Here is a 25522-nt window from a genome sequence, read left to right on the forward strand (position 1 = left end):
GGTGGAAGTGAGATCTACAGAGTGGGGGCCAAGGCTAAAAATGATGATCCACCTAACTTGACTGAGTTGGTGTTTGGTATCATTAGGAGGCGGCAGAGTTTGATCTTAGAGTGTGCAATGGATGGTAGGCTTTTAGCTTGTCCTGAAGTTATTGAGGTCCAGTTTTGTGAATTGCTCGGTGTGAGATGCATAAGGTTTTGAAGGTCACCCTTCGTCCAACCGGGAGCCAGTGGAGAGTTTTGAGAGCTGGGGAGGTGTGATCTCTTGGGCCAAGTACTAGTAGTAGTTTGGCTGCAGCATTTTGTGCTCTTTGTAGTTTAGTCAGGTGGTATGCTTGGACTCCGAGGTAGAGGGAGTCTGCATAGTCCAGTCTTGACATTACAATTGATTGGATTTATGCCTGGTCAGCCAACTCAAGTGAATCTACACAGACTGCTTGCCACTATGGCTATGGTGATGCCAGACAGCAACATAATCATTGACTTCCTAGACACAGAAAAAGTGTTTGATTCACGTGAGTGACCATCCTTTTTGTAGTACTGGACAAGTTCAGTTTGGTTTTGGCAAGGAGCTAATAAACTAGGTACAATTGCTATTTTGTGCCCACCGGGCAAAGATGTTGACCAATTCTCATATATATGGCTATATTAAATTAGAGAGGGGCAAAGATCAAGGGTGCCTTCTCTTACAGTTGCTGTTTGTGCTTGCAATAAAGCCACTAATGAATCTGGTGAGACACACATGTACAGAGGGATCATGCATGTCAATGTATGCTGATATGGTGTTATATGTTAGTGACCTGGTGCATAACCTTCAGCCACTACTTGAAGAGATATTGCCTTTCCAACAGTATGCTGACCTTAATATCAACTAGGGCAAGTTGGAATGTTCCATTGACTGATAAAGCAAGGAGATTCTTGATTCAAAAAGGGTTTTATTGGTTTCCAGACAGTGTAAAATATTTTGGCATTTGAATTGCTAACACCAACAGTGAGCTCTTTAAGTGGCACTATTCGCCCACACTTACTTGTTTTTGTGATAAAATGGCTAAGTTGAAAAATATGCACTTACGACAGCAGGACAAGCAGCAGCCTTCATCAAGATGGTTGTATTGCCTACATTCCTTTGCCTATTCAGGGCAATGCCCATCCTTAACCTGGGTATTCTTCAGTGAAGCCAAGAGCATATTGTCAGGTTTGTTCTGAGGCACTGGATCCCCTAGATTAAGCTGGATCCTATAACCTGAAAACTACACTCAAGGTGGGTTTACTGCACCAGATGTAAACCTGTATTATTTAGTGTCACTGGCATGTTTTGTATTCTGTTGGTTCCATGGTATGTACACATCTGTGCATACAGATGCTGAGAAGCACGTATACACCCTTGATAGCATGGTGTGTAGAACCCCAGATGACACAGTGGGCTTGGAAGAAGATTGGTGACATTATAGATGACAACACATTATTTACTCCCTCTCTGAATAATACAGAACTCACCTGATGTAGCATTTTCTAGTAGTGCTGGATTATACAGAATTGGGCACACTGGCTAGATGAAAAGCTTGGGGATATGTTGGTTAACAACGGTTTCCCCAGCTTAGATAAATTGTTCCAACCAGGGATGCATGCTGCTCGGTTGTTGCTGCAGTATTATAAAATACAAGGCACATTAAAAACGAGACTTGCCTAAACCACCTCATACATGTGACACTGCACATGGTTATACATGCATTACCTGGGACACTGTTGATACTTGGCTTCTATAAAGCGATACAGAAGAATATTGTGACTCTAGTTGTGATGAACCTGAGGGCGTCTGCACTTCTTTTCCCGTCCTGGATCCTCCTCTCAGGTGGCCAGGGAAAGGCTATTGCTCCCGAACCTGGGGGTGGATATACGAGGGAGGATCACATGGGTGGAGCAAACTTGGGGATTGGGGCGAGGACATCCTTAGGTGAGCTATGGTATCCCCCATTCCCTTTCCAGCATGAACCTTCTATCCCTCAGCCCTTTCCCTTTTCTTCTCACCATAATATCCCCCAAAAAGGCTACCTTAACACTGGGACGAGGACGAGACGTATTAGGAGGATACATCCTCATTTGGGTGGGATAAACTCATACCGGTCTTATATTATTAATGCAGATACACATCAGTCAAGTACTAACACGAGGAGGAGACAACACAGAGTTATGCACACTTCCTTTAATTCAAACCTCCACAAACACACTCTGGTACTAAGACGAGGAAGAGGGCTATGGAGGATTTCAGATGGAACAGTCAGGCATGTCCAGCTAGAGTTTTACCAGTGTCAGGCATTTGCCTGAATGACCCACACCTGTGGTCATTTAACAATCCCAATGGATATAAAAATTCTGGTTGCACTGCACAAGAGAGAAGCAGCAGGATAGCCCGCTAGAGGAAGCAGGCTGGTGGCAAAGCAGACTAGAGAGAGAGGAGCAGGAGAAATTGGTGCCGAGAGCCATGTCATGCGGGAGACCGAGGCTGGTTGCAAGAGGGTCTGGAAACCCTGCAAGCCCTCCGTGTTGGGTGCAAGCAGCAGGAGTGCTGAAGCACTCCACTCGCCTCAGGACCTCAAGAGAGCGAGCAGTGCTCTCTATGGCCTCCGCGAGGGAAGAGCAGAGGTGATGGAAGCCAGAAAGCAGAACGAAGAGAGGAAAGAAGCCAACGGGAGCTGCCGTGTGAAACCAGTTAGTGAAAACAGGGAATCACTCATACAAGGGCGCTGCGGGAACTTGAAGCAAACGCTTTTAGAATACTGAACAAACTGAAAGTTGTTATGAACACCTTTTGAATGCTAAAACAGGTGCCTTTGAATACTGAACAAATTAAAAATACATTGTTAGAAGATTTGAATGCCACACAGAGCAAAAGCACAAGTTATGAGGACTTGTGAATGGAGTGAAAGCAAGGTGGTGCAAGTGACAGATATCACAGAATTAATTGTTTAAGGCACAAGTGTTGGCAAAGCCAAGAGAACATCAAGAAGGGTATGAAAGGAGAAACAAGCATTGGAAAAAGCTAAATGAGTTCAAGGAACCGCAGGTTGCGAGGAAGCCTGTATTTAATTTAATATTTAATGTGATTTAGTTTACAAAATAAACTTTACACATATTGTACAAATACAAAGCAGAATAATATCATGGTATCCACCACATCCTAAAAATAAAATAACAATAATAAACATAAAAAACATTTAACCATCATTCTTTATATAATCACTATGTAATGCATAATAATTAAACATTCTCAGCTCTACTCTCCCCAATGACTCTTAAACATGTAGACAAATAATCTCGCAGTACCTTAAATAATTGGGGTGAACATGAGGTGTTATTTTCCGATCTCTTTATAAGAAAAACATCTGGATATAAATGACAATAAGGTTTATATTTATAGTTGTTCTCCCCAATAAGGCCCACCATCCATTTAACATGTAGCACGTTATCACAACATTTCCTGTTTCTCATATCATTGGGCCCAACATGGCTTTGATATTTAGCCATATATTATAAAGGGCAATTAGAAGGCGCATACTATTAGTATTAGTGCAGTAATCCCAAAAGGACAGTTGCCCAATGTCTTCCCGATTATGTACATACATACCAATATAATACTGGATTGTACTGGTCATAGTTTGATAGTTTGATATTCGGTCAGCAAATGTTTGGCAGTCTCCAATATTTCCGGTGCTTTACATAGGCGACAAACTCGCTGTTTGATAGGAATCTTTTCTCTGCTCCCCATGACCATCATTGTTGGGAGCTGTACCATTCTAAATAAGAGAATGAAGCACCTAAGTCTTTTAGATGGGCATAGGTTCAGATAAGCCTATGGCTTCTTGAAGGAATATAGTCTGTACTGCACAAACTGATAACTTTTTAACCCACTGAGGTGGGCAAAGTTCTCAAGCCAATCCCATAGCTCAACACGTTTCCCCAGAACATTCTGCACTTCCTCTGAGTAACTAACTCCTCTGCAAGTCCAGCCTATTTCTGCCAGAAATGTTGTAATGGACTCATGGTATACTTTTTAAGTAGTTCCTGGTGGACTGCCATCAAAAGTGGATTTGTTGTTCCACTGGTCATCTTCAGATAGAACCCTGCCCTCTTTTTTAGGACTGTCGCTTTTAGGGAAGGCAATCCTAATTCAAGCCTTATGATGGCCCTAGGAGCACAGGGAGGTAAACCAAGGATCTGTCGCCAAAATTTCCCTTCAATGACCTGAAGCCATTTCAAATCAAAAGTCAGAAGGGCCTCTATGCCACATGTTATCATCGGGATGAACACTTGTATATATAAATGGCGCGTGCCCCACAATGTAAAACCGCCCTGCTTGGTGGTAAAGCTAAAAAAAGAGAGCAGTTACTTGCGCTGCTCTAATAGTACGTGTTTGTTTGCATGAAACATAGTCGCCGCTGGGCTCCAACTCAACCCCCCAGATAACGATAAGAGGGGCATATAGGATATTTATTTTACCCACCATAAGGCTGACACAAGTTACTCTTTTGCTAGTATATCTCAAAACCTTCGTCTTCTCTAAATTGATGGTTAGGCCATTGCTATCAGCATATTCCCATAATGCTATCGCACATCGCCAGAGCCCACTTATGGTATTATCCAAAATTACCAGGTCGTCTGCATACGCTAACACAGAACAGGGGGCCTAACCAATTTTTTGGGGACAGTTTTTGGCTGCTGCTATTGGAAAGAATACAGAAAGTGTAACAAAGTACTTTGTGGATAACCAAGCCACAGTAAAGTTTTGGAAGAGCGTGACACTGATGTCAGATGCAAGCAGTGGACAATTGTTGATGGAAAGCAAACCAGAAGGGGTAGCAGTTGCGTGACCTGTAATGGATGGACCGTTAGGTCCGACAGCTGTGCCTGGACCGAGCAGCCACCTTTATGGAAAGTGGGAGTGAAAGTATCCATAAAGGAGCTTGTGTTTTGCACAAGTCGCTTATGTGATTCTGAAATCAAGAAACAGAACTATTTAGGTGAACCAGGGAAAGTTAGTGATGATAAAAGAGCTGGGAAGTGTCCCAAGGAATTATGTTCTTTTGAAAAGCTGGAAGGGGAAACTGATTACAAGCCAAGAGCTGGAAGAAGAAGCTTGGAGCTTTAATCTGAACACTATTAATTTTGATGCTGACAGCCCTCATATTGTATACAGTTAGTTGTGAAGGCAAGCCTAGGTTTTGGACACAGACGGACATTTGATTTGGACTTCCTGAGACAGACTATTATTAGTTTATTTAGCTAGGGATATCCCACTTTAGCATAGGGCAAGTTAGGCCTTACTCCATCCTGACTTCTAAGTTAAATAACAGTTTTGAACTAATATTGAATCTGTTGTCTGTATCTACTTCATGATGCCTTCACAAGTGTAAAGCAATCGACAAATGGGATGCCAAATAGATTTTCCACTCAGTTCAGCACACTGGACACTAATAAAAACATTACAAATATATTCAATATTTTGTTGATTGCCGCACTGGATTTGTACCTATGTTACTTAAATGTGATGTAGAGAAAACTGCAATTAAACATGTTTAAAAAAACAAAATCTATGGCTTCCTTCTGCTCTATTTCTATGGCCCTCGTATATCAACCTGTATGGTTCACAGGGGTGTTTCTTCTGATTTCCTGACTCTCCAAGGGTAGCTTGGCCAGAGCTGTCAAGGCAAACCTCTAGAAGATATGAACTGGTTTAAATGCACAGTAAATACTTCTATCACAAAACAGAAGGTGCACACAATAAATCTGCAAAAATGTATATTCTTTATTAAAAAAAAGTTATGCATAGAAAATAACTTTAAAAATGTACAGGTAAGTAACACAATAAAAAAAACTTTTGGAATATGATCAAATACAGATATTGTCCACACAGGCTCTTGAAATGTTTACACTAGCCCAACAAAGTTCAACTAGACTTCAAGTGAGTTTCACAGGGCTCAGAAATACAATTACCCCCAAGTCCCGTGGTTACGTCTAGGGAACCGTAGCAATCAAGAGGTTCATGTTAACATACCGAGGTAAGTAGGGTTTCTACACATCGGGCCTTGTAACCATTTCCGTCCCAAACAAGTACACTAGAAGGATGAGATGACCCACCATAGTCAGTCCAGTCAAATAGTTCACCCATCACTCTCTAGGATAGGAGACTGCAGAGGCTGCAGAGGCCATCCCAAGCAGGAAAAGTTGCAGCTTGGTCCTGGATGGGCTAGCTCAATACAGGATCTCTACAGCCATGGAAGAACCAAACAAACCCACATGCGTGAGTAAGGGGCTCGGCAGCAGGAGTTCCAGACTAAGAAATTAAAGCATAGTTGTTCCAGTGAAGAGCCTGCAGCATGGAATTTGGAGCAGAAGCAGTGAGGTCATGGTTGACAGATGGATGGGCAGTCTTGCAAATAAAAACTCTGACCCAGAGGAACAGTCCAGTGAGCCCAGCTGAGATCAGAGGAGCCCCGAAGATGTGCAGGAGAAGGGACGTAGGCTCAAAGGAGTGAGTATTCTGCATTAGTGGCCACAGTTTGCGGTTTGAAGAAGGTGCAGCAGGACAAGCAACTGTAGGCCTTTACACCAGGGGAACAGTATCCTATACCTCTAAACTCCCACAGTTTTGAGACCTGTCACCCGTCATATAGTCACCCTAGACTTCAATGAGCTGCAAAAATAAAATCAATTTGTTCACCCACGCTGGTGACTCAAAAGGCTGCGTGGTATGGTATCAGCATCACCCTACACAGATAAATTGACAAATAGTCCAGCAGAGAAAAGTGCCAGGTGGGAATCTCAGGCGGGTGCATTTTAAATGCGAGTCCGCAGAGGTGATCTTTAAGTTTTAGAGCCACAAAAGTGCAGCCTGAAAAACAGATTCAGCAGTGCCAGAAAAGAGACAGAGCTTCAGTCGGGTTTCAAAACTCCATAGGATCCTGGAGCAGAGCTTCCATCATCATGCAAGTGTTAGTTGTCTCTCTAGAAGTTTTAGGATCAAATCCTAGCAGTTGCCAAAGTTTCTTATGTAGAGTGTCATCTTGTATGCTAGACTGGTGGGTAGAGTGCAACAGTAACCACTGTACCATTCAAACATGTGGCCACCAGAAAGTCAGTGCTGGCCACCACACGCTAACCTTCCCAGGCATTCTTTTGAGAACATCCACATGATGTGGACTGAAGAGGAATCTGTGAGAAACCTAAAGGTGTCTCACTGGCTAGTCCCTGGGGATCTGTCATCCAGGTGGCCAGGACATGGCCATCACTATTGGATCCAGTTCCTGGGGGTGGACCAGTGCGGGAGGATCACCTGGGTGGAGGGTCCTCGGGGAGTGAAAGTGGGACACTGATGGTGAGACACGGTACTCCCTTCCTTATAACACCTTTTCCCATCCTACCCCATAGGATAGAAAGACGTTCTAACCTCCCCCCCCCCGCTTTCATAAATGAACACTCTCTTACACCACGAAAGACAACGGACCAACACCAGGGTTGTTTACCTGACATGTCCCAACAAGGGTCAGGCAAAGCCAGGCAATTGACAATAACCACACTCCTCTGGCAGCCCTTTCCCATCCCCACAGGGATAAAAGGTGGAGCACGAGAGCACACTTTGAGCAAGGCAGACCGTGCGACGAGGCAGCTGTTGCAGGACGGCAGTTCAAGAGGAGGAGAAAGGCAGCGAGAACCGAAAGGACAACAAGGAGGGAATAGCCCTTGTCGACCCAGACCTGCAAAGCCTCCGAGAAAGGAATCCCAACACAAGTAACAACAGCCAGCGTGTGGTGTAGCAGGTGTCAGTAGTGCACGGAACCCTCCTTCACTGATGTCCGAGACAGGGAGACACGCTTGCTATCGCGGTACCGCCCATGACTCCAGAAATAACAAGTGGTTCATCACAGCCATTGAGTCGGAGGGAGAACCGATAGTAAACAAAACTGTGATTGTGCGATGGTTGCAAGTGGCATCGCAATGTGAAACAAGGAACACAGACTTTGTGTGTTACAGAACTGTTGAGAAACCCCAGGGAGAGGCCAGGTGCAGAGTGGTCCAGCGCCACGGGGCGCTCGATCCCCTTTATTGTTGAAACTACCAATACCAGAAGGCCCTAGCAGGGCTCACGCAAGAGGTCAAAGTGGTCATACAAGGGTCGAGTAAAACCCCCTATACACTCGAAAGTCTTTGACCCGTAACCAAGAAGAAAGCAAAGGGAAGTAAATCCAACATTGTGTATAGTAAAGTGAACTGTATTTGTGGCAAATGTGAACCTGGCTGAGGGGTTCCTGCCGGACGGGGTTTAGTACGATAACCCTTTAACATTGTGTTGACAAGAGTGACTTGACAGAGGGAGGCTAACATTGGGAAAGGAAATGAGACCGAAAGAGGGGACCCCATAGTGAAGAGTCATCACCCAACGTACATATACAAAGGAACTTTATTTTGTTATTTTGGATACATTAGACCCTCTGGGGCAAGAGACTTTTGCAGAAAGAGACTTTACCACTGAAGGTCCTGATATCGCTGATAGGAACTGTAGCCTTGTGCTGGATAAGCCCACGAGTGTGCTGTGCTCAAGAGTCCCACCTTGTCCCGTGCTATAAACGTGGGGAAGGAAGACCCCGGCTATAACATCCTGACTTGTCATTTGTGAACACTTCTTTCTTTTCTTGTAAACACTATCCCACTCTCTTTTGTAACTTAGCGGTAAGGATTGGCAATCTTTTATTTGACAAGACGCCACTAAGACCACCTTCTTATTATTTGATAGTCGTAGCTTGCTCCCATCTTAGATTTAGGTTTAGATTAGGCATTTTTTCTCACCCATTTATACACTTTAATAAACACCCTTGAACTGTGATGTGATATGATATATGATATATGATATATGAAGGTTTTTTATAACTCGCTTAATACCCAGAGGTTTCTAAGCACGTACCCGGGGATCGAACCTGTGTTGCTCCGTGGCGTCTTGCTTCCATAGCGAGCATGTTGCCCCTGAGCTATCCTCCCGAGACCCTTGTGTCTGTCTTAACTGTTGCCACCATGAGTTCCTTACAAATCCCAGATATACAACCCAGCCAACTACTCCCAGGCAATGCCATGCATTGCTTTGTGAGTTCTTGGCTGGAGCACGCATCACAAAAACATCAGTACATAGCCATAGCCAGTCCCAGCCAATCAAATCAAGAGCAACGGAGCATGGTGTCCTAGATGCTGGAATTTGCAGCACTAGAGACTCCATTTTGGGTGCCCCCAGGAGGAAAAGGCTTCCTATGAGCCAAAATGGTTACTTCTCTTGCAGAGCCTTAAGGTATTCTGCCACCACCAGAGAACTGACCCAGGGAGAGTAAGTTGCACCTTGGCGGTATCCCCCACCTTTGGTAGCCATAAAGGTCCCCGAAGAGCCTAAAACACTGAATGGAACTTGCTGGGTAAAAAATTCAGGAAATCATAAAGATCAAGCACGAAGTAGAAGGGACTCACACAATTGAGCAAAAGAGGACTTTCTTTGTTACAATGTGGTCTAGTTGTTTTATTGTTGACATGTTTGTGCTTTGAGTCCTGGGTTATAATCTTGATTTTGGCTTGTGATTAAACCATAACCAATTCTGTGCAATTCACTTTATCTCTCTGTGCCGAATATGTAAAAGTCAGCTGTAAAGTGTACTGTTTTTCATCCCCAATATCACATCCCCATCACATTCTGGTGTCTGATATCAGGCCTCCACTGGCCGCTAAACACCACACCGTTCTATTTACAGCACTTCATGTTAGAGATAATCCTGTCCAAATAACAATGCCCTCTATCAAGGGCTCCACTGTTCTTTGCACATACTGCTTACAATGACGTATATAATTTCTGCAACTCTCCTGCGGACAACAGAGACATAAGACAAGTAAGGGGCATAATGACACCCTGCACATGCCACTCACATCTGTCACCATCTCTCAGCCACTGGAAGAGTGAACTCCTGTATCTACTATACATTCATAGCGGAGCGTGACAAAAGTTAACGCTTGCACTCTGTCCGCTCTTCTGAAATCGTTATTACTGCTTCATAAATTATGCACTTTATACATGTTGAATGAACAAAATTGTTGCGGGTGGAGGAGGGGTAGTGGAGCATTGCCTTGCCTTTGCAGTCTTGCTTGTAACAATCCTTTTGCAAGTCACCATTGGTGTTTTCCCTTAATTTTCAGGAGAGGTGTCCACTGTTGCCAATGGGAAACACCACCCATCTCAGTCAGCGGAGGAGGCAACCGAAGCGATTGAGGTGCCAGAGAGTACAGAGAGCAAAACAGAAGCAGCACAGGTTCGGGCTGGTACACTCACAGAGCATGTCTTCACAGACCCAGTACCAGCACTGCCGGTGAAGACTAGACCTAGCAGGTACGATGACGCAGTTCTTTATTAATGGCATGCTAGCTATACTTCATGATTGCCCCATTTCAGGGAATATGGGCAATGCTGGTGATATATGGTGGGTCATGATTACCAGACTCTTATTCTAAGGAAGGCTAGAGAACCTTGGACGTAGGTGAGGGAATATACATATCCAGTCTGATTAGAGCTCTAAATGCAGAGGTGTGCACATTCATCCATGTTAGACACCACAACCTTAGGTGGAACTTGATTTAGACCAGTCTCACAGGAATGTCTGTGTTAGCCTACTCTTTCTCTTGTGTATGGAAGCAAATATCATACATGACTTGCTGAAAGTAATTACACTCATTAGTGGTCCCTTCTGGCACAGAACATTATCCATATCTTCGATATCAGCTGACAATGAATGATGCCCCTTCGGTGTAGGACAAATGAATAGGGAATTGCAAAAACGTTGAAGATTGTTTTGCAAGGTTTAGCAAAGTGTCACTGGCAACAGAAACTTTATGGCTGCTGTGGTTGGCCGAGCAGTGAACATATAACTCAAGATCTAATGCTTATTATGCTTCCTTGTTCAGATATTGCAGGACAGGTTGGGATTAATGCCTAACACTTCTGGAAATTCTAGGCTGCAAAAAAATGGGAAGGTCAGGATAAATTAAACTTTGGTGAACTACCTAGGGATTCTATCGCCACACCCATCCCTGTGGGCATTTTCAGTTCTAAAAGTCCTCATCTTTCCTAATAGACCCTACTCCAAAGAATAAAAGTTCCAACAATTAGCAAAAGTTAATAGTCCAAAAAAATACTCTTCAGAAAGAAGTTCATCCCCTCGATCTTCATTCTAGCCCTCTATGCTTTTACACTCATAGACACTCTCCCAGGATCATGAGATAGGGTTTCTCCCCTCCTTGAGTTCTTCACTGGTTCTTGGCTTGGGTGCTTCCTTCAGAGTCTCTGTAGTCATTCGGCTTGTTGGTCAGGTTTCTAACCCACGTTCTGACCCTTCAGGTGCTGCAAGTAAGTGCTTAATCTTGGAATTCGTTTTGGGCCTGTGTTCTCAATGGATCCTGTAAGGAAGGCGTGGTATCACAAGTATTGACACTTGCACAATGGATACAATTTGTAAAACCTTTATTGAAAATGTTGGGGTTGGAGAAACGCCTATGTTGCCCTATAACTAAGATGGGAGTAGTCTCGACCATCAAACGATAAACAAAACAGTCCTAGTGGAGCCCGTCAAATCAAAATGGCTGTTGCTAACAAAATCTAATGCCTGCCCAATCTCTTTTACAAAAAGTCAAAAGGAGAAATCAGTGTTCAAATGATAATGTGGCTGAAAAATCTCTCCTCCCCACATTAGGCCTCACGGAGTAAGGCGATCCTTGTAGGCAGGATGACACACTCTGGCTCGGTTTCCAACAGTTTCAACCAACACGTTCACAAAGATCCCCCTCTGCCGGGCTCAGACCTTTCACCACACAGTTCTCGTAGGTCCCCCTCTGTCGGGCTCGGACCCTGCCACTAAAGTTCAACACAAAGTTGCAAGGGGACCGCCTTTCCCAAGCTTATTACACTTCGGGTCTCCCTCAGTCGTGCTTGGACCACATTTGGATGTCGAAGTCTTTCGAAAGTGTGTGGCTTTCTTTGCAGACCACCGCAGGACCACTTCGACTCACTGTTCACTGTTTTACTTTCACTCTTCCCTTCCCTGGGAATGAATCTTCTTTATTTCACTTTTGCTGTTTGTTCGCCTTTTAGCTTCAAACAATGTACCTTTCACTGAGACTTTCGAGTGGGCTACTTCCTTTCACCGGACCACTCAGTATTGATGATTTCACAGCTACATTTTACTTTAAAGTTAATTCACAGGTCTGCCTTTCTTCGCATCTCATCCACACGCGTGCAGCCTTCACTTGTGATATAATGTTGCTACTTCATTTGCTTTAACACACACCGGTCTCTCAGGTCGCTTGCCAACTCCCGGCTGTGTGTGCTTCTTTCTTGTTTTGCGATTTCCCAAATTTTGAGTTACGGTTAGTACCACAGGCTTGGCCTTGACTCCCAAACTCTGTTGTTCACCCCAGAAGGGTCACTACTTGCATCCTTGAAATAAATTGCGGTCTTCACTTGTGGGATCTGGCCTTCTCCACATGTCTTTCGCGGTCTGTCTGAGGCAACGACCCGGAAGTTCTGCTCATACTCGAGCTCCGACTTGCTCACAGTGTCTCTTTAGGGGTTGCCTTTTATCTGTGTGAGGAGAGCTAATTGGTCTCAGGTGTATGCACTTGAAGTCAAGTGTCTGATTTCGCCTGACCCGATTAACGGGACATGTCCAGTACAATGTATGAGAGTTAGTCTTGTTACTCTGAGTCACCCTCTTCCTCAGCCCAATGTTTGTGTAAAAAGGGGGTGGGGGGAGTTGAGTTGGGACTTTGGAAAATCATACAAAATAAGATGGGGTAGATGAACAAACAAATGGGGAATTTTGCATCTCACCATCAGCTGTCTCACCCCCACTCCCTGAAGACCACTCACCCAGTTGATCCTCCCGCACTGGTCCTCCCCCAGGAACTGGATCCAAAAGCGATGTTCTATTTCCCAACTATATCTCAATTAGGTCTTCTGGTAAGCAAGCGTGAAATCTCTGAATCTTGTGGGTTCTCAATTCTGACAAACTTATTCCGGCGTTTTTGGGGTGTTTCGGACCGCCACAGGTCTGCCATCTTGTTCATGCCTCTCAACCCCTTATAAAGGAGCCTCTGTGATTTTCCCAAAGGTATTTCCTTCTGCACTCAAAGAGAGTTTGTGCAGAATGTTAGTTTTCCAGTCTTCGTGGGATGTCCCAGGGGAATTCTACGACCTGCAGTATTCCAAATCCTCTTTCATTTTCGTTTGGGGTACTGAAGTGTTACTGTGTCCCCTCCGGGGCAGCAGGCCTGCAGGATACCAACTTTTCCACCCTCTGGGAGGCACATTGTGTGACGAAATAGACCATCCACATCTCTGTGACGTCCCCCCCTCGCATATTAAAGGTGGGGCGTTCATGGAGATGTGAATGGTCACCACACTGCTGAATGTGACATGTTCATGCATTTGGATGAAGGATGCCCTGTGCAATAGTAAAAGGTGGTGAGCTGTGAGTGTGCAGTAGGAAGTTATTTTCTATAAAATATTTGAATTGAGTTATTGGCAAGGACTGGGTATATATGATGCCATATTGCTGTTGGGCCCAGGCATGTGCTGCTGTGACGAAACCTACAGATGAGCAAATTGACGGATCACCACAAAACTGTAATTTAGGCACTGTGTCTGGGGCATGCCTAAAGGGAATTAATTGGCCAGATAGACCTTTATTTATTTGTATATTTAAAATGTGCCGACAGCTCGCAGGCATCGGGGCGCAACAAAGACACAATAGGAACAACAAAAAGACGGGACAGTGATCAATTCGTAAAATCGAGTATCATGGGGATGCAAAAAAGGACAAGTGTCCAAGGAGTTACCCTAACAGTTGTGTTCAGGTAACCCTCTATGCAGTGCCCGCAGGACATGGCCTGTGGCGGTTCCCCTGGAACGCTGACCCTGCAGGCAAGTCTCTCGGGGGATCGCAATGCCTTGTAGGCTCCTGCTGTACTTTGTTCTGCCACCCGTTCTGCCACCAACGCAGTGTGCCAGACTTTTACAAGAGTTTATGGTTAGCTAGACCCACACCATTACTGTATGGGTTTACCATCCATGGGAACAAATCAACAGAGATATAAAACCCATGGGAAAGGAAGAGCAAAGCAACACTGAGTGCTGTAAAGGAAAACAGGGCATCAAGATTCCAGGTATAACAGGGGGAGAAGGAAGGCAGAATAAGGAAAGAATTGGGACTCATTCTGACCTTGGAGGTAACTGTCGCATGCAATGCCCCCCTCTCATGGTAACTGGAATTCAACATCGCTAAAGGATGTCCTTGAGGAACTGGCAGAGGTCAGTTGCAGAGGCAATGTTTCTGTGGCAATGCAGCCATTTGTCGGTCCTACTGATGATCTTGGTAGCCAGTCTTTTTACCGCAGAGGTTTCACTGCAGGTTTGTTTAGAGCACTTTTTGTAACCAAATTTCGAAAGCAAAATGCAGGAGGGAGTTTTGGGTGGGCCAATATGAGATGGGGAAGTATGGGGGAGGGGATGCGGGCTTGGAGTCCCCCCCCCAGCATGTGGCAGCAAAGAAATCAGTAAAATAAATGTGGTAAAATATACTGCCGTGCAATTTTAGCAGTAGCTGATCAATACAAGCCCATGTGCATGCATTGCCGACCTTATCTGCTCTTCTCCTTCCCCGTTGCAAAATTCATCTTTGTCCCCCGCTCCTCCATTCCGCTGTGACTGCTTCCCTGATGCTTCCCATAGTGCTAAGGGGGGGCTGGGCGGGATCTCTTGACTCAGTCAACTACAGACCCTGGTGTGAGTCAGGTAGGAAGCTCTGAGAACCGAGTATCTGTGTTGGTTGAGGAGGGAGGTACAGGCCATAGATTGGGTTTAGTGTTGCTGCTGAGACGCATTTTACGTCCCATTGGCTGGTCCTTTGGGATATGAGGATCACAATGGCAGGGGATCAGGAGCTTCCTTAATGGGGCTCTGGGAATCCCTCTTCTAGCTACCTTCCTTAGGCCTAAGGAGGGTAGGCAGGCCTTACTTAAATCCAGTGTCCCTATGGCTTGGCCAGCAGCCATTCGCAGGCACAGTCACCCTACTACCAGTACTCAAATGGGTATATGGCCATGTCCTGCAGACACATTGAAATTACTTGCAGCATGCACAAGTACCCACAGTTCCTACAGGCATGACATTTGGTTACTGTGCTTGCAGGGCGGGACCTGCAGCCATGCACTGCCGATACTTGCCCAGGGCATGATGCGAACTCCGTAACCCTACCAGAAGTGACTGCAGGACACGGCCTGCGATCATGCCCCCAGCACAGTTACCCCAGTGTGTACACTGCCTGGGGTCTTGCTCTAGGCACAGTGACCTTACCAGCACTACCTGAAGGACACGGCCTATGTACAATGGCCCTAGCTGCAGCCATGTGTTGCAAGCATTGTGCCTAGGGCACGGTCTGCAGTCATGCTGCATTTTGTGGCCCTTGCTGCATTTTCCACAGCAACTTTTATTTTACCAATTGGTGCCCTCTGGGCTGGGTACCATGTGTTGCCATCTTGTACCTAGGAGACACTAATGGTAGGCAGTAGATTTCCCTGGGGTCCACTGACCAAACAGATCTGCAGACCACAGGGCACCAAATATCACCCTAAGTGAAGACGGGTATGGCTTTTTATCCCTCAAAAACGGCATATTCCACCCACTCCCCAAATATGGTTGCAATTTCCTTGGACCCAAGATGAAGGCCAAACTGAAAGTGGAATCCATTTTGAATATGGCTCTACAAACCATCTATGAGCACACCTGAAGAGTGATTCCCACTTGAGTGCCCTGCTCTTGCATTTGTTCTTCAATTCATTGCAGGGATGGGAGTTTACTAGAGCCATTGTAGACGCCTTGAGAGTAGAGGGGGCGAATGCAGCAGAACTAAGTGCAGTGAAGTTGTGTCCACCGAAGAAGAGATCATGAGATACCACTAATTGAAGGGGTCTTAAAAATAGCATCATGATGTTCTTCACAGACGAGAAGGGCAGACTGCGTTCCTGTAGGAGTGATGTCGCCAAAAGCAGAGGAGTTGCTAGGGGAGTGCTGGGGGGGGCTGTAGCCCCTTGGTCTTTTGGTTGTAGCCCTGGATAGAAGCTCAGGGGCTTCAACCAAAAGGCTGGCTAGCCCTGAGTCCCGATATTAGCATAGCCCCAGATCTTTTCCAGACCTAGCAACCCCTCTGACCAAAAGAATATACGAGTCCAGAAATTCCCAGGACAGCTATAAAGCAGTAATAGCAGCTTGGCTGAATAAGTATGTCTTCAGTCCAGAGCTTCTCCAGAGAATAAAATGGGCCTGGTGGCATTTAACTTTAGTCAATAATCATGTGTCAACATTTTTCTCATGTGTGCAGTGAAAATGGCCAGCAGAAGACCGAGCCCAGTGCGACGGTACCGGAGAGCGAAGCCAACGGGGAGGTCACCAGTTCATCGCCCACCATGTGGCTTGGGACGCAGAATGGATGGTAAGGTGCTGGCATTGAGTGTTGAGCCAGGTGTGCACGCTGTGGTTGGTTTTCCAATGTCAGCTTAATGTGAAACATGCCTTCTGCTGCGTGAGCTCTTTCCAGTGAACTAGGCTGAGGTATGAACAGTTGTTATTGCTAGCAGCAAGGTCATGTGTATGCAGATTGTTTGCCCCGTGCTGACATCAGCGCTCGCACATTTTTTAGCAAATAATTAAATAGTGGCGTCATGCGTAGAGTGCGATATCGCTGAGGTACGCACTTGCTGCTATTGAAATGTATGACTCCCTACTATGTTAAGAAGTCTTTGCATTAGAAAGGTGCATGCTCTAGAAAGCCAAAGAGCAGACTTGCCAGGTACAACAGGTAACAGGGCGGGGTGGCAAGATTCCAGCTCTATATGATGTTGGCGGAAGGTAAAAGGAAACGCACGCCTGTACTTTCCCGCTATTGCTCCACCCAGAAATCTGGGAACTGCTCATTCCGCCTCTTCTGATGCCTCCTTCTTTCAGTGCTAGCTGAAAGTTCACAATACAGAAGGCACCTCATATCGTAACCATCACTGACAAAGCCACTAGTTTTAGTTGTAGTTTTATATTTTTTTACTTACTTACTTCTTTTATTTGTATATACTAATTACACTATTACAAACATACACTTTATCAAGATAAAATTCAATGCTTTACACAATTTAAAAACATTCATTTCTCAGTATGGTTTACTGTTAAAATTCCGTTGAGATTAGTACCTCTCGGTATTGTATAACCAAATCCCAAAAGGATATTTTAGGAGTACAAACACTAACCTGATCGGATGCCAACTTGTTCGGAGCAGCAACTGCCGAGGAGAAGGATCACCCGGGAATCCCTGTTCCCCCCTAGCACCGAACATAAAAGAATCGGTGAGGGGAAACACAAACCCAAGGGAAACCCTCTGGGGGGAAAAAACCTTGGAGATCTTGACTCAGTCTTCTTGAAGGAAAGACTCCGGACGTCAGGACTGGCTTTCTCACAGGATGGCCCTTCTCTAGGTGGTGTAGTGGAAAGAGACCGACAGGACGAAAGAATAACAGGTGCGTTGTAAGAAGGGCAGAATGAAGGATAAATTGATGTGGAGAGTACGAAAACTAACTTTAGATATGGCTGGAATTAGATCCTTCGAATGGGTCTTTCCTGGCAGTTGAAGGAGTTGTAGTCCAGAGAGGAGGAGAACAACTGACAAGGGAAGAATGATAAGTATGGTTCTAAACAAGGTAAAGATAAGTCAAATGTAGGAACGGGACTTACTTCCGCTAGGCGGACTTGCTGTCTAGAGCGGGATATACAATGGAGGGCCCCGCTTGAAGGAACGGGAGAATCCCCTGGACTGATCGAGGGAGAAGAAGTGAGCAGCCCGAGACGCGACACAATTCTACAAACAAAAGGAACGTTAGTGAGAAAAAGAGAGTTAGATAGTTGTCAATAGGATGGAGTTCGGGGGTCAGATTCTCTGCGAACTTACGGAGCATCACATTCAGCAGAAGCGACGCGTTGGAGCGGAGTTCCGGGTTCCTTAAGAAGGATCAGATGATTGCTCACATGTTCCTGACGGCAACGTGAAACAACTAGACTGCTGACACAGGTTTCCCTTGCTATACCGGAGTTTCCTACGATCATAGCTCCACACAGGGACCAATGACGCTTAATCTGCCAGCGGCGAAATGGTGTAACAATATGAGTACACATAAATACAACATATTAACAATAACTATAATAATGCATAGTAAAATTCATAATTTCATCGATTATCTTCATCATAAGCCCTTAATTATCTCAAAGCTTTATATCATTGATCGATATTTACTCACCTTCCATATCATTTCAATTATCAAAGTTCATTCATATCAATATAATCATAAAATCATAAATACTAAAACTGTAATAATCCACTTACATAATGATAAAACCCCACATATGATTTTTATAATCATTTTCCACAGCCGGAAGAGTGCCATATGCAGCATACCATTCGCTGTATTTAGACAATGTGTCCAAAAGGAGTCTGACTTAATGTCCTCAATGTCATGTACAAAACACCCAAGGTTCATAGTTATAGGCAATATTAACCCTGCACATTCAGTAAGCAGATGTCTGGCAGATTCCAGCATATTGTTGTTTTTACAAACCCGACATATACTCTCCTTCCGGTCTATATTATATATTGGCCCAAAATTCAGCTGAGTCAGTAACTGCTTTGTCCTAAGCTTTAGTGGGAACATTCTAAGGGTCAGGCTTGGGCAGCACCTAATGTATCTTTGCGCCTTAAGATACATATGCACAACATTAGATACTTCAGAATGGTACCGCAGTCTGTACAGATGGGCATAGGACTGAGTCCAATCCCATAAGCACAGCTTCTTTTTAAATATTTGTTTTAAAGTTTCAAAAGTTCCACGTCTGAAGTCTGGTTTCCATGCAATTTTTTATAAATGGCTCTTAACACATACGTCAAAGTCCCACTTTACATTTTTCTGAGTACTATCCGGAGTACTAGCCAACAGACCAAGTAATTCACATTGGAGCATAGTGTTCTTTATATATAATACTCCCTGCCTCATAATAGCCAAACCCTTTAATGAAATCAGGCCCAACTTGAGTCTAAGATATTCAGTTGGCATAGAGCTAGGTAAACCGAGTATTGTTTTCCATTAATGTCCTTCGATTCTATCGAGCCACGCCATACCAAAAAATGGAGAGGGTATCTAATCCATACAGTACCATTGGGCTAAAACATTGTTTATACGGCATAATAATACCCTCAACTGAGTATCCCGCTGTCTGATTTGAGAATTTACAGATTAAGCGTACTAGTTGCTTTAGTTTTAGTCGCTTAGTTTCTTTAATATGCTTATAGGTTCTCGAGGGACTCATCTCCAGCCCCAAATAGGGGTATTTATCCACCCTCTTGATAACTCTGAGACTAGTAGCAAACACCAGGCATGCAATTTGTTTCGATCCCAAAATCATTATCTTTGTTTTTTTTTCAAAATTTATAATCAAATCATTGGCTTTCGTGTATTCAACAAGTTTTTCAAACATAATCTTAATTCCACTAAAAGTGTAATTAAACATCACAAGATCATCAGCATATAACATGCAGGGGATCAAACGGGCACCTATTTTGGGGAAACAACCCAGAGATTGTGTAAATATTAATGGGAGATCTGCTGTGTAAATACAATAAAACAGCAGCTCAATAGTGCATCCCTGCTTAAGCCTGGCAGTAGTAAATACAAGCGCAGACAAATCCCCCAGTATCATCTATCTGTACCCGCCCATTTAACACCCTACATAGCCATCCAGGACATCCCCAGCTCTTCATTTTAGCCCACAGTTTATGCCTGCAGACCCCATCAAAGGCTGCCTTAAAATCCACAAATAGAGGATACAGGGGGTTCCCTCCCCCCCGGGGTTCCCTCCCCCCTTAACCAAAGCTTCCCTATAGAGAGTATCCATTACCATAATGTTGTGGACTGTACTGCAGCCTGGTCTGAACCCAGTTTGTGCGAAGCTCAGTATCCCTGAGTCATTGACCCAGTCTTGAAGAGCTTCCAGCACAAATGACCCAAAGATTTTCCCTGTAGGGTCTAGCAGAGATAGGTGCCTATAGTTCGCTGGCAGGGACCAATCTCCTTTTTTGTAGACAGGCACTAATAGTGCCTGTCACCAAGATCTGGGGATACTCTGCGCATAACTAACTTTTTCATATAAAATGTTGAAAATGCTTGCCCAAATAACCGGGTTCATCTTCAGGACCGCATTAACAAGTCCATTAGGACCGGGTGCCCTAGATTTGTTCAGACACAAAATCTTTTTCTCAAGTATATCCTTGTTGATGTTTAGATGCCACCCATGTATACAAAAATTGGGGGGGGGAAGTAGGATTACCCACTCTATTAACCTGGGAAATATATTCAACCCATTCCCTTTCCTGCATGGGATACAATATCTTTGCTTTGTTGTCCAACTTGGCCTTGTTAAGTTGCCTCCAGACATCCATATAGTTTCGCTTACTCAAGACCCCTATCATCTTTTGCCAGCACTAGAGAATTTCCAACGCTTATACCAGCCCCTATAGGCGTTCTTAATCTTGTTTAATTTAGCCTTCTTAGTTTCTCTAGGAAGATTTAAGAGATTTACCCTTCTCATGTCCCTGAGCATGCAGCGCTTAGCGTCCTGGACTGCTGGGTCGTAAGCATTAATTATTTTAGAGCAAACTACATGAGGCCTAGTATTATATTTTCCAGTGGAAGAAGGTAACTGCATTAGCCAAAATTCAATTTCGTCACCACTTAACGCCCTCAACCGCTCATATATATATTTTTTAATCTGATTGCATGCACACATGTCATACAATATGATATGGCATTTATAACGCGCCTATACACAAGTGTTTCAAGGCGCGGCGAGGCAAGGAAGGGGAACAAAGGGAGGACAGACAACGATCCTACTAGGCCAGGTGTCATTCAGATCGCAAAAGTGCGTTGGAAGGGGGGAAGGGGGCAAGGGACAGTGGAGCACATGGGAACAGATAATAACAATAAGTAATTAACGTCCAGCATGTGGCAAGTGTATGAGTAAGTGCAGACATCAGGTGTCAAGGGCTGGTAGGGGACTGTATGGATACAGAACAGTCCCCGAGTGCGGGGACTGCCAGGCAGGCAGTGTAGGTGTGTGACGCTGGCATGGGAGGGACCTGCGCCCGAGATCAGTGTGTGTCCAGGTAGCCAGTGCAGTTACGGTTACAGCCAGGAGGTCAGCAGAGGAGAGGAGGAGAAAAAGCAGAAGCAAAGAGTGAGGTTTTGACGTACTTCCAGAACCGGAGTTGGTTCTCCTCATGTTTAAGGGAGGCAGGGAGGCTATTCCAGAGGGAGGCACCAGCCGAAGAAAGAGATCTACCGCTGACTTGTTGCTTGGAGAAGCGACTGACCCTGAGGGAGTTGGAGGCGGATGAGCGAAGAGCTCGAGAAGGAAGATATTTAGGAAGAGAGAGTTGAAGGTATTGAGGCCCCAGAAGTCCTTGTGGACAATGCAGAGGGTTTTGAACTTAATCCTCGCAGCCACTTTGAGCCAGTGCAGAGATTTCAGTCCTGGAGAGATACGGCCCCTGGGCTTGAGGCCAAGGACAAGTCTCGCAGTCCTGTTCTGGATGAGTTGCAGAGGGCGGAGAGTAGAAGCAAGCAGATTTAGAAAGAGGCTGTTGCAACAGTCCAGCCTAGAGAGAACCAGAGCTCTGGAGACAGTGAGCTTCTGGAGGAAGGAGAGGAAAGGAAGAATAGCTCTGATGAGGTGCAGTTGGTAGTGTGACTTCTTGGAGACGTCAAAGATGTGAGGAGAGGAGGAGAGTGTAGAGTCGAAGATGACCCTAAGGTGTTTAGCCTTGCAAGTGGGAGCAGGAGGAGGGCCAAGAGAGGCCGGCCAGAGAGCTACAGGAATGGAGGGAGCGGGTGTGCCAATGAGGAGAATCTCAGTCTTACTGGCATTAAGGCAGAGGTCATTGGCGGCACACCACTCCTGGATAGCAGACAGACAGTCTAAGATGAGGGAAGGAGTGGAGGAGTCCAAGGGTAGCCTGAACATTTGCTGGGTGTTATCCGCATAGCACTGAAAGTTGGGGCAGAGAGCGGCGATGCGGTGGGCAAGGAGTGCCAGATATTGATTGAACAGCCAGGGATAGAGGATAGACCACTGGGGGACACCACAGGTAGAGAAGGAGATAGCAGAGAGGAAGGACCCAAGTTCGACCTGGGAGGGTCGGTCAGAGAGGAAAGAAGTCAGCCACGCCAGAGCCTGACCAGTGATACCCAGGTTATCACAGAGACGTTTGAGCAGGATGGCATGGTTGACAGTGTCAAAGGCAGAAGAGAGATCAAGCAGGATGAGGACGCAAAGGGTGTTAGAGTCAAGGTTGGAGAGCAGGTCGTCACGGATGTTCAGGAGAGCAGTTTCTGTGCTTCTGGCAGCTCTGAAGCCAGACTGATGGTCATAAAGACAGCCAACAGATTCAGTGTGGAGATTAAGCTGGGAGATGGCCAGTTTCTCCAGGAGCTTGCCCAGGAAGGGAGTGATGGAGATTGGGCGATAGTTAGCCGGGCAGGAGGGGTCGGCAGAGGGTTTCTAAAGAAGAGGGTGCACAAGAGAGTGCTTCAGGGGGGATGGGAAGACTCCAGTGGCGAAGGAGCGGTTGCAGAAATCAGCCAGGGCAGGAGCCAGGGAGTTGATGTGGTCCTTGATAGTTTTGAAGGAACAGGGGTGAACCTGTTTCAACGAGACTTTTATAGATCAGACTTGTCTAGAAACCTGGTCTGCGGAGAACAGGGGAAAGGCAGAGAAGGAGGGAGGAGAGGTGGCTGCGGAAGGGCCAGAGGAAGAGCAGGGAGTAGAGGGAGGGAGGGGATACGAGGAGAGTGAGGACAGGATGTCCTGAATTTTAGAGATGAAGTGTGAAGCCAGTGCCATGCAGAGGGCCTGTGAAGGGCGGGAGAGGTAGAGACTGCTGCAGGATTGGCCAGTTCCTTGCAGATTTTAAAGAGTTCATCCGAGTTGTTAGATGCCGCAGAGACGCAGGCTTGGATATGAGCTCTCCTCTTGGTTAGGACAGAGAGCCGGTATTGCCTTTGGAGCAGGCGGCAGGCCAGTTTGTACATGAAGCACGCCATTTCCTCTCGGCCACCCTGCACTCGCATTTTAGGGTGACTAGGTCTGAGTCGTACCAGGAGTTGCACTTGGCTTTGGGCTTCAGGCGGATTCTCATGACAGGGGCCAAGATATCAAGAGTATCAGATATAGCAGAGTAGAGCGTGGAGAGGGCTGTGTCAGGGTGGAAGTCAGCCAAAGGGGCGAGGGGGGTGAGAAGATGGCGGCAAAAGCGTCAACTGATGCACGCTTCATGGGTCGGATGACCGAGAAGGTGGGTGGCAGTGCTGGAAATAGCTTGGCAAGGAAGTGCAGGGAACACAGGGAAGTGAGGAAATATGTCTAGAGGAAAGCAGAAGGAAGCATGAGGGTACGCATGAGCGCGAGATTACGCGGCTAGTCAAATAAGTAAGACTATGCTGCAGGAGATCTAAATGAAAGATGTAGAAGATGAATAAATGAAGTATAAGGGACTACGCCAGTGTAATGATGCATGCACGGATAATGGGTAGTGGCGGATGCAAATGTGAATGAAAATACTTCCACCGTAGTAAGGTCTCATTATCCACTCCTCTTATACGCTTCTGACATTGTGATGTGCTAAAAGGTGAAAACTCTGTGTGCACCTTGGTTTGAATTGGTTGCTGCTACTCCCCACTTAATGGAAAGTATCCCAGGTGTCCAGTGTTTTACGGCAAAGGTGTTGTTGTGCATCTCAGGCTTGACGAGCATCCCTGGGTTGAGAGAAATATTTTAATGGCTTAGAGAATTGACCCAAAACTAGTATGGCTGCCTCCAGGTTTCATCCATAGGCGGAGGAAGATGTCAGTCATGCCATAGAGGAAATGATAACTCTGCTTGCTGCGGTCTCACTTTAGCTAGAACCGGGGAGCCAGTCCCTTGCTTCATCGCTTGCCCCCCTGAAGTGAGCGGGGCAAGACCACTGAGACGGATGCAATTACTATCCGTAGAAATGACCTAATACAAAAACAAAAAAAAGGAGAAAGGACCGATTTATTTTGACTGAAAATGTTAGGTATTTTACTATATGTATAGTAAATAATAGGTGGAGTGGTGGGGAAAGAGAATAAGTTAGGGTAGGGGGGACGAGAGGAGATGTGAGGGCGACTCCCCCGTGCATTATTTTTTAAAAAAAGCTAAAAATAATTTTCGTTTTTCAGTCAAAAAAATGAGGTCATTTTTCCATTCGTTTTTTTTCCTTCGAAATGTTCACGGATATCTTTCACATGTTTGAGTAAAGGAGGTGGGCCCAGAAGACACGTCGCAAGTCACAAGACTTTAGTACAAGAATGTTTGACTATCCAGTGAGACAGTGAGCAGGGAGTCCACCCAACTGTCCGTGCTTTTAGCAGAGGGCCAGCTCACCACCCACGCCCTTCCCTGGATATTACAACTGCCGCATTTGATTTGTCATGCTTCTCATAGCAAAGTGCTCCACATTTCCACCCGAGGCAAAAAGCCTTTCACTAGTAATAGGAACTAGTCACTAGTGAATGCAGTCAGCAGCCATCCATGGCTAGGCCCGCCGGATACATTACATGGGGCAAGGCATCCACTAATGTCTGCAGTGAGAAAGAAGCTGTCCCCTTCAGTTGGTTCAGAACCTGTGATGACGGCGGTGCCATTGGCTGTAGACGAGCTGGAGAGGAAAGCCGTGGAGTCTATTCAAACAGAGGCGAACCTTCGGAAAGCTAGAGCGGAAACTTTGCCTCCAAGTTCCATCTTGTTGGTGCCAACAAGAGATTCCTCATCAATACTATTCGGAATACAGTGCCTTCCCACAAACGTCATGAAAGGGGCTCAAAAGAGGACAAGGGGCAATCTGAAGTGAGTTGCAGTTAAAAAGATGAACCAAAGAAACTCAGAAGCCACCCTTACCAATCAAATGCTGGCTAATGGAGCAGAAGAAGCCACCCTTACCAATCTAATGCTGGCTAATGGAGCAGAAGAAGCCACCCTTACCAATCCAATGCTGAGTAATGTAACCGAAGAAGCCACCCTTACCAATCCAATGCTGGCTAATGGAGCCTAAGAAGCCACCATGACCAATCCGATGCTGGCTAATGGAGCCGAAGAAGCCACCCTGACCAATACAATGCTGGCTAATGGAGCAGAAGAAGCCTCCCTTATCAATCCAATGCTGGGTAATGGAGCCGAAGAAGCCACCCTGACCAATCCAATGCTGGGTAATAGAGCCGAAGAAGCCACCCTGACCAATCCAATGCTGGCTAATGGAGCTGAAGAAGTCACCCTTACCAATCCAATG

The 25522-nt window shown here is 45.6% G+C and overlaps 1 protein-coding gene across 12 annotated transcripts in view; it reads left to right on the top strand.

Annotated features, from left to right (window-relative positions):
• MAPK8IP3 (mitogen-activated protein kinase 8 interacting protein 3) overlaps window positions 1-25522 on the top strand; it is an 892115-nt gene that overhangs the window by 746017 nt on the left and 120576 nt on the right. For all 12 annotated transcript variants that reach the window (XM_069646979.1, XM_069646985.1, XM_069646981.1 and 9 more), the window contains 2 exons: window positions 10221-10410; window positions 16451-16561. In XM_069646979.1, the coding sequence (XP_069503080.1) occupies window positions 10221-10410; window positions 16451-16561 (301 nt within the window). The remainder of the gene's footprint in view (window positions 1-10220; window positions 10411-16450; window positions 16562-25522) is intronic.

The sequence above is a fragment of the Ambystoma mexicanum genome, chromosome 2q, assembly GCF_040938575.1.
Source record: "Ambystoma mexicanum isolate Mex_15411 chromosome 2q, UKY_AmexF1_1, whole genome shotgun sequence".
NCBI lineage: Eukaryota > Metazoa > Chordata > Amphibia > Caudata > Ambystomatidae > Ambystoma > Ambystoma mexicanum.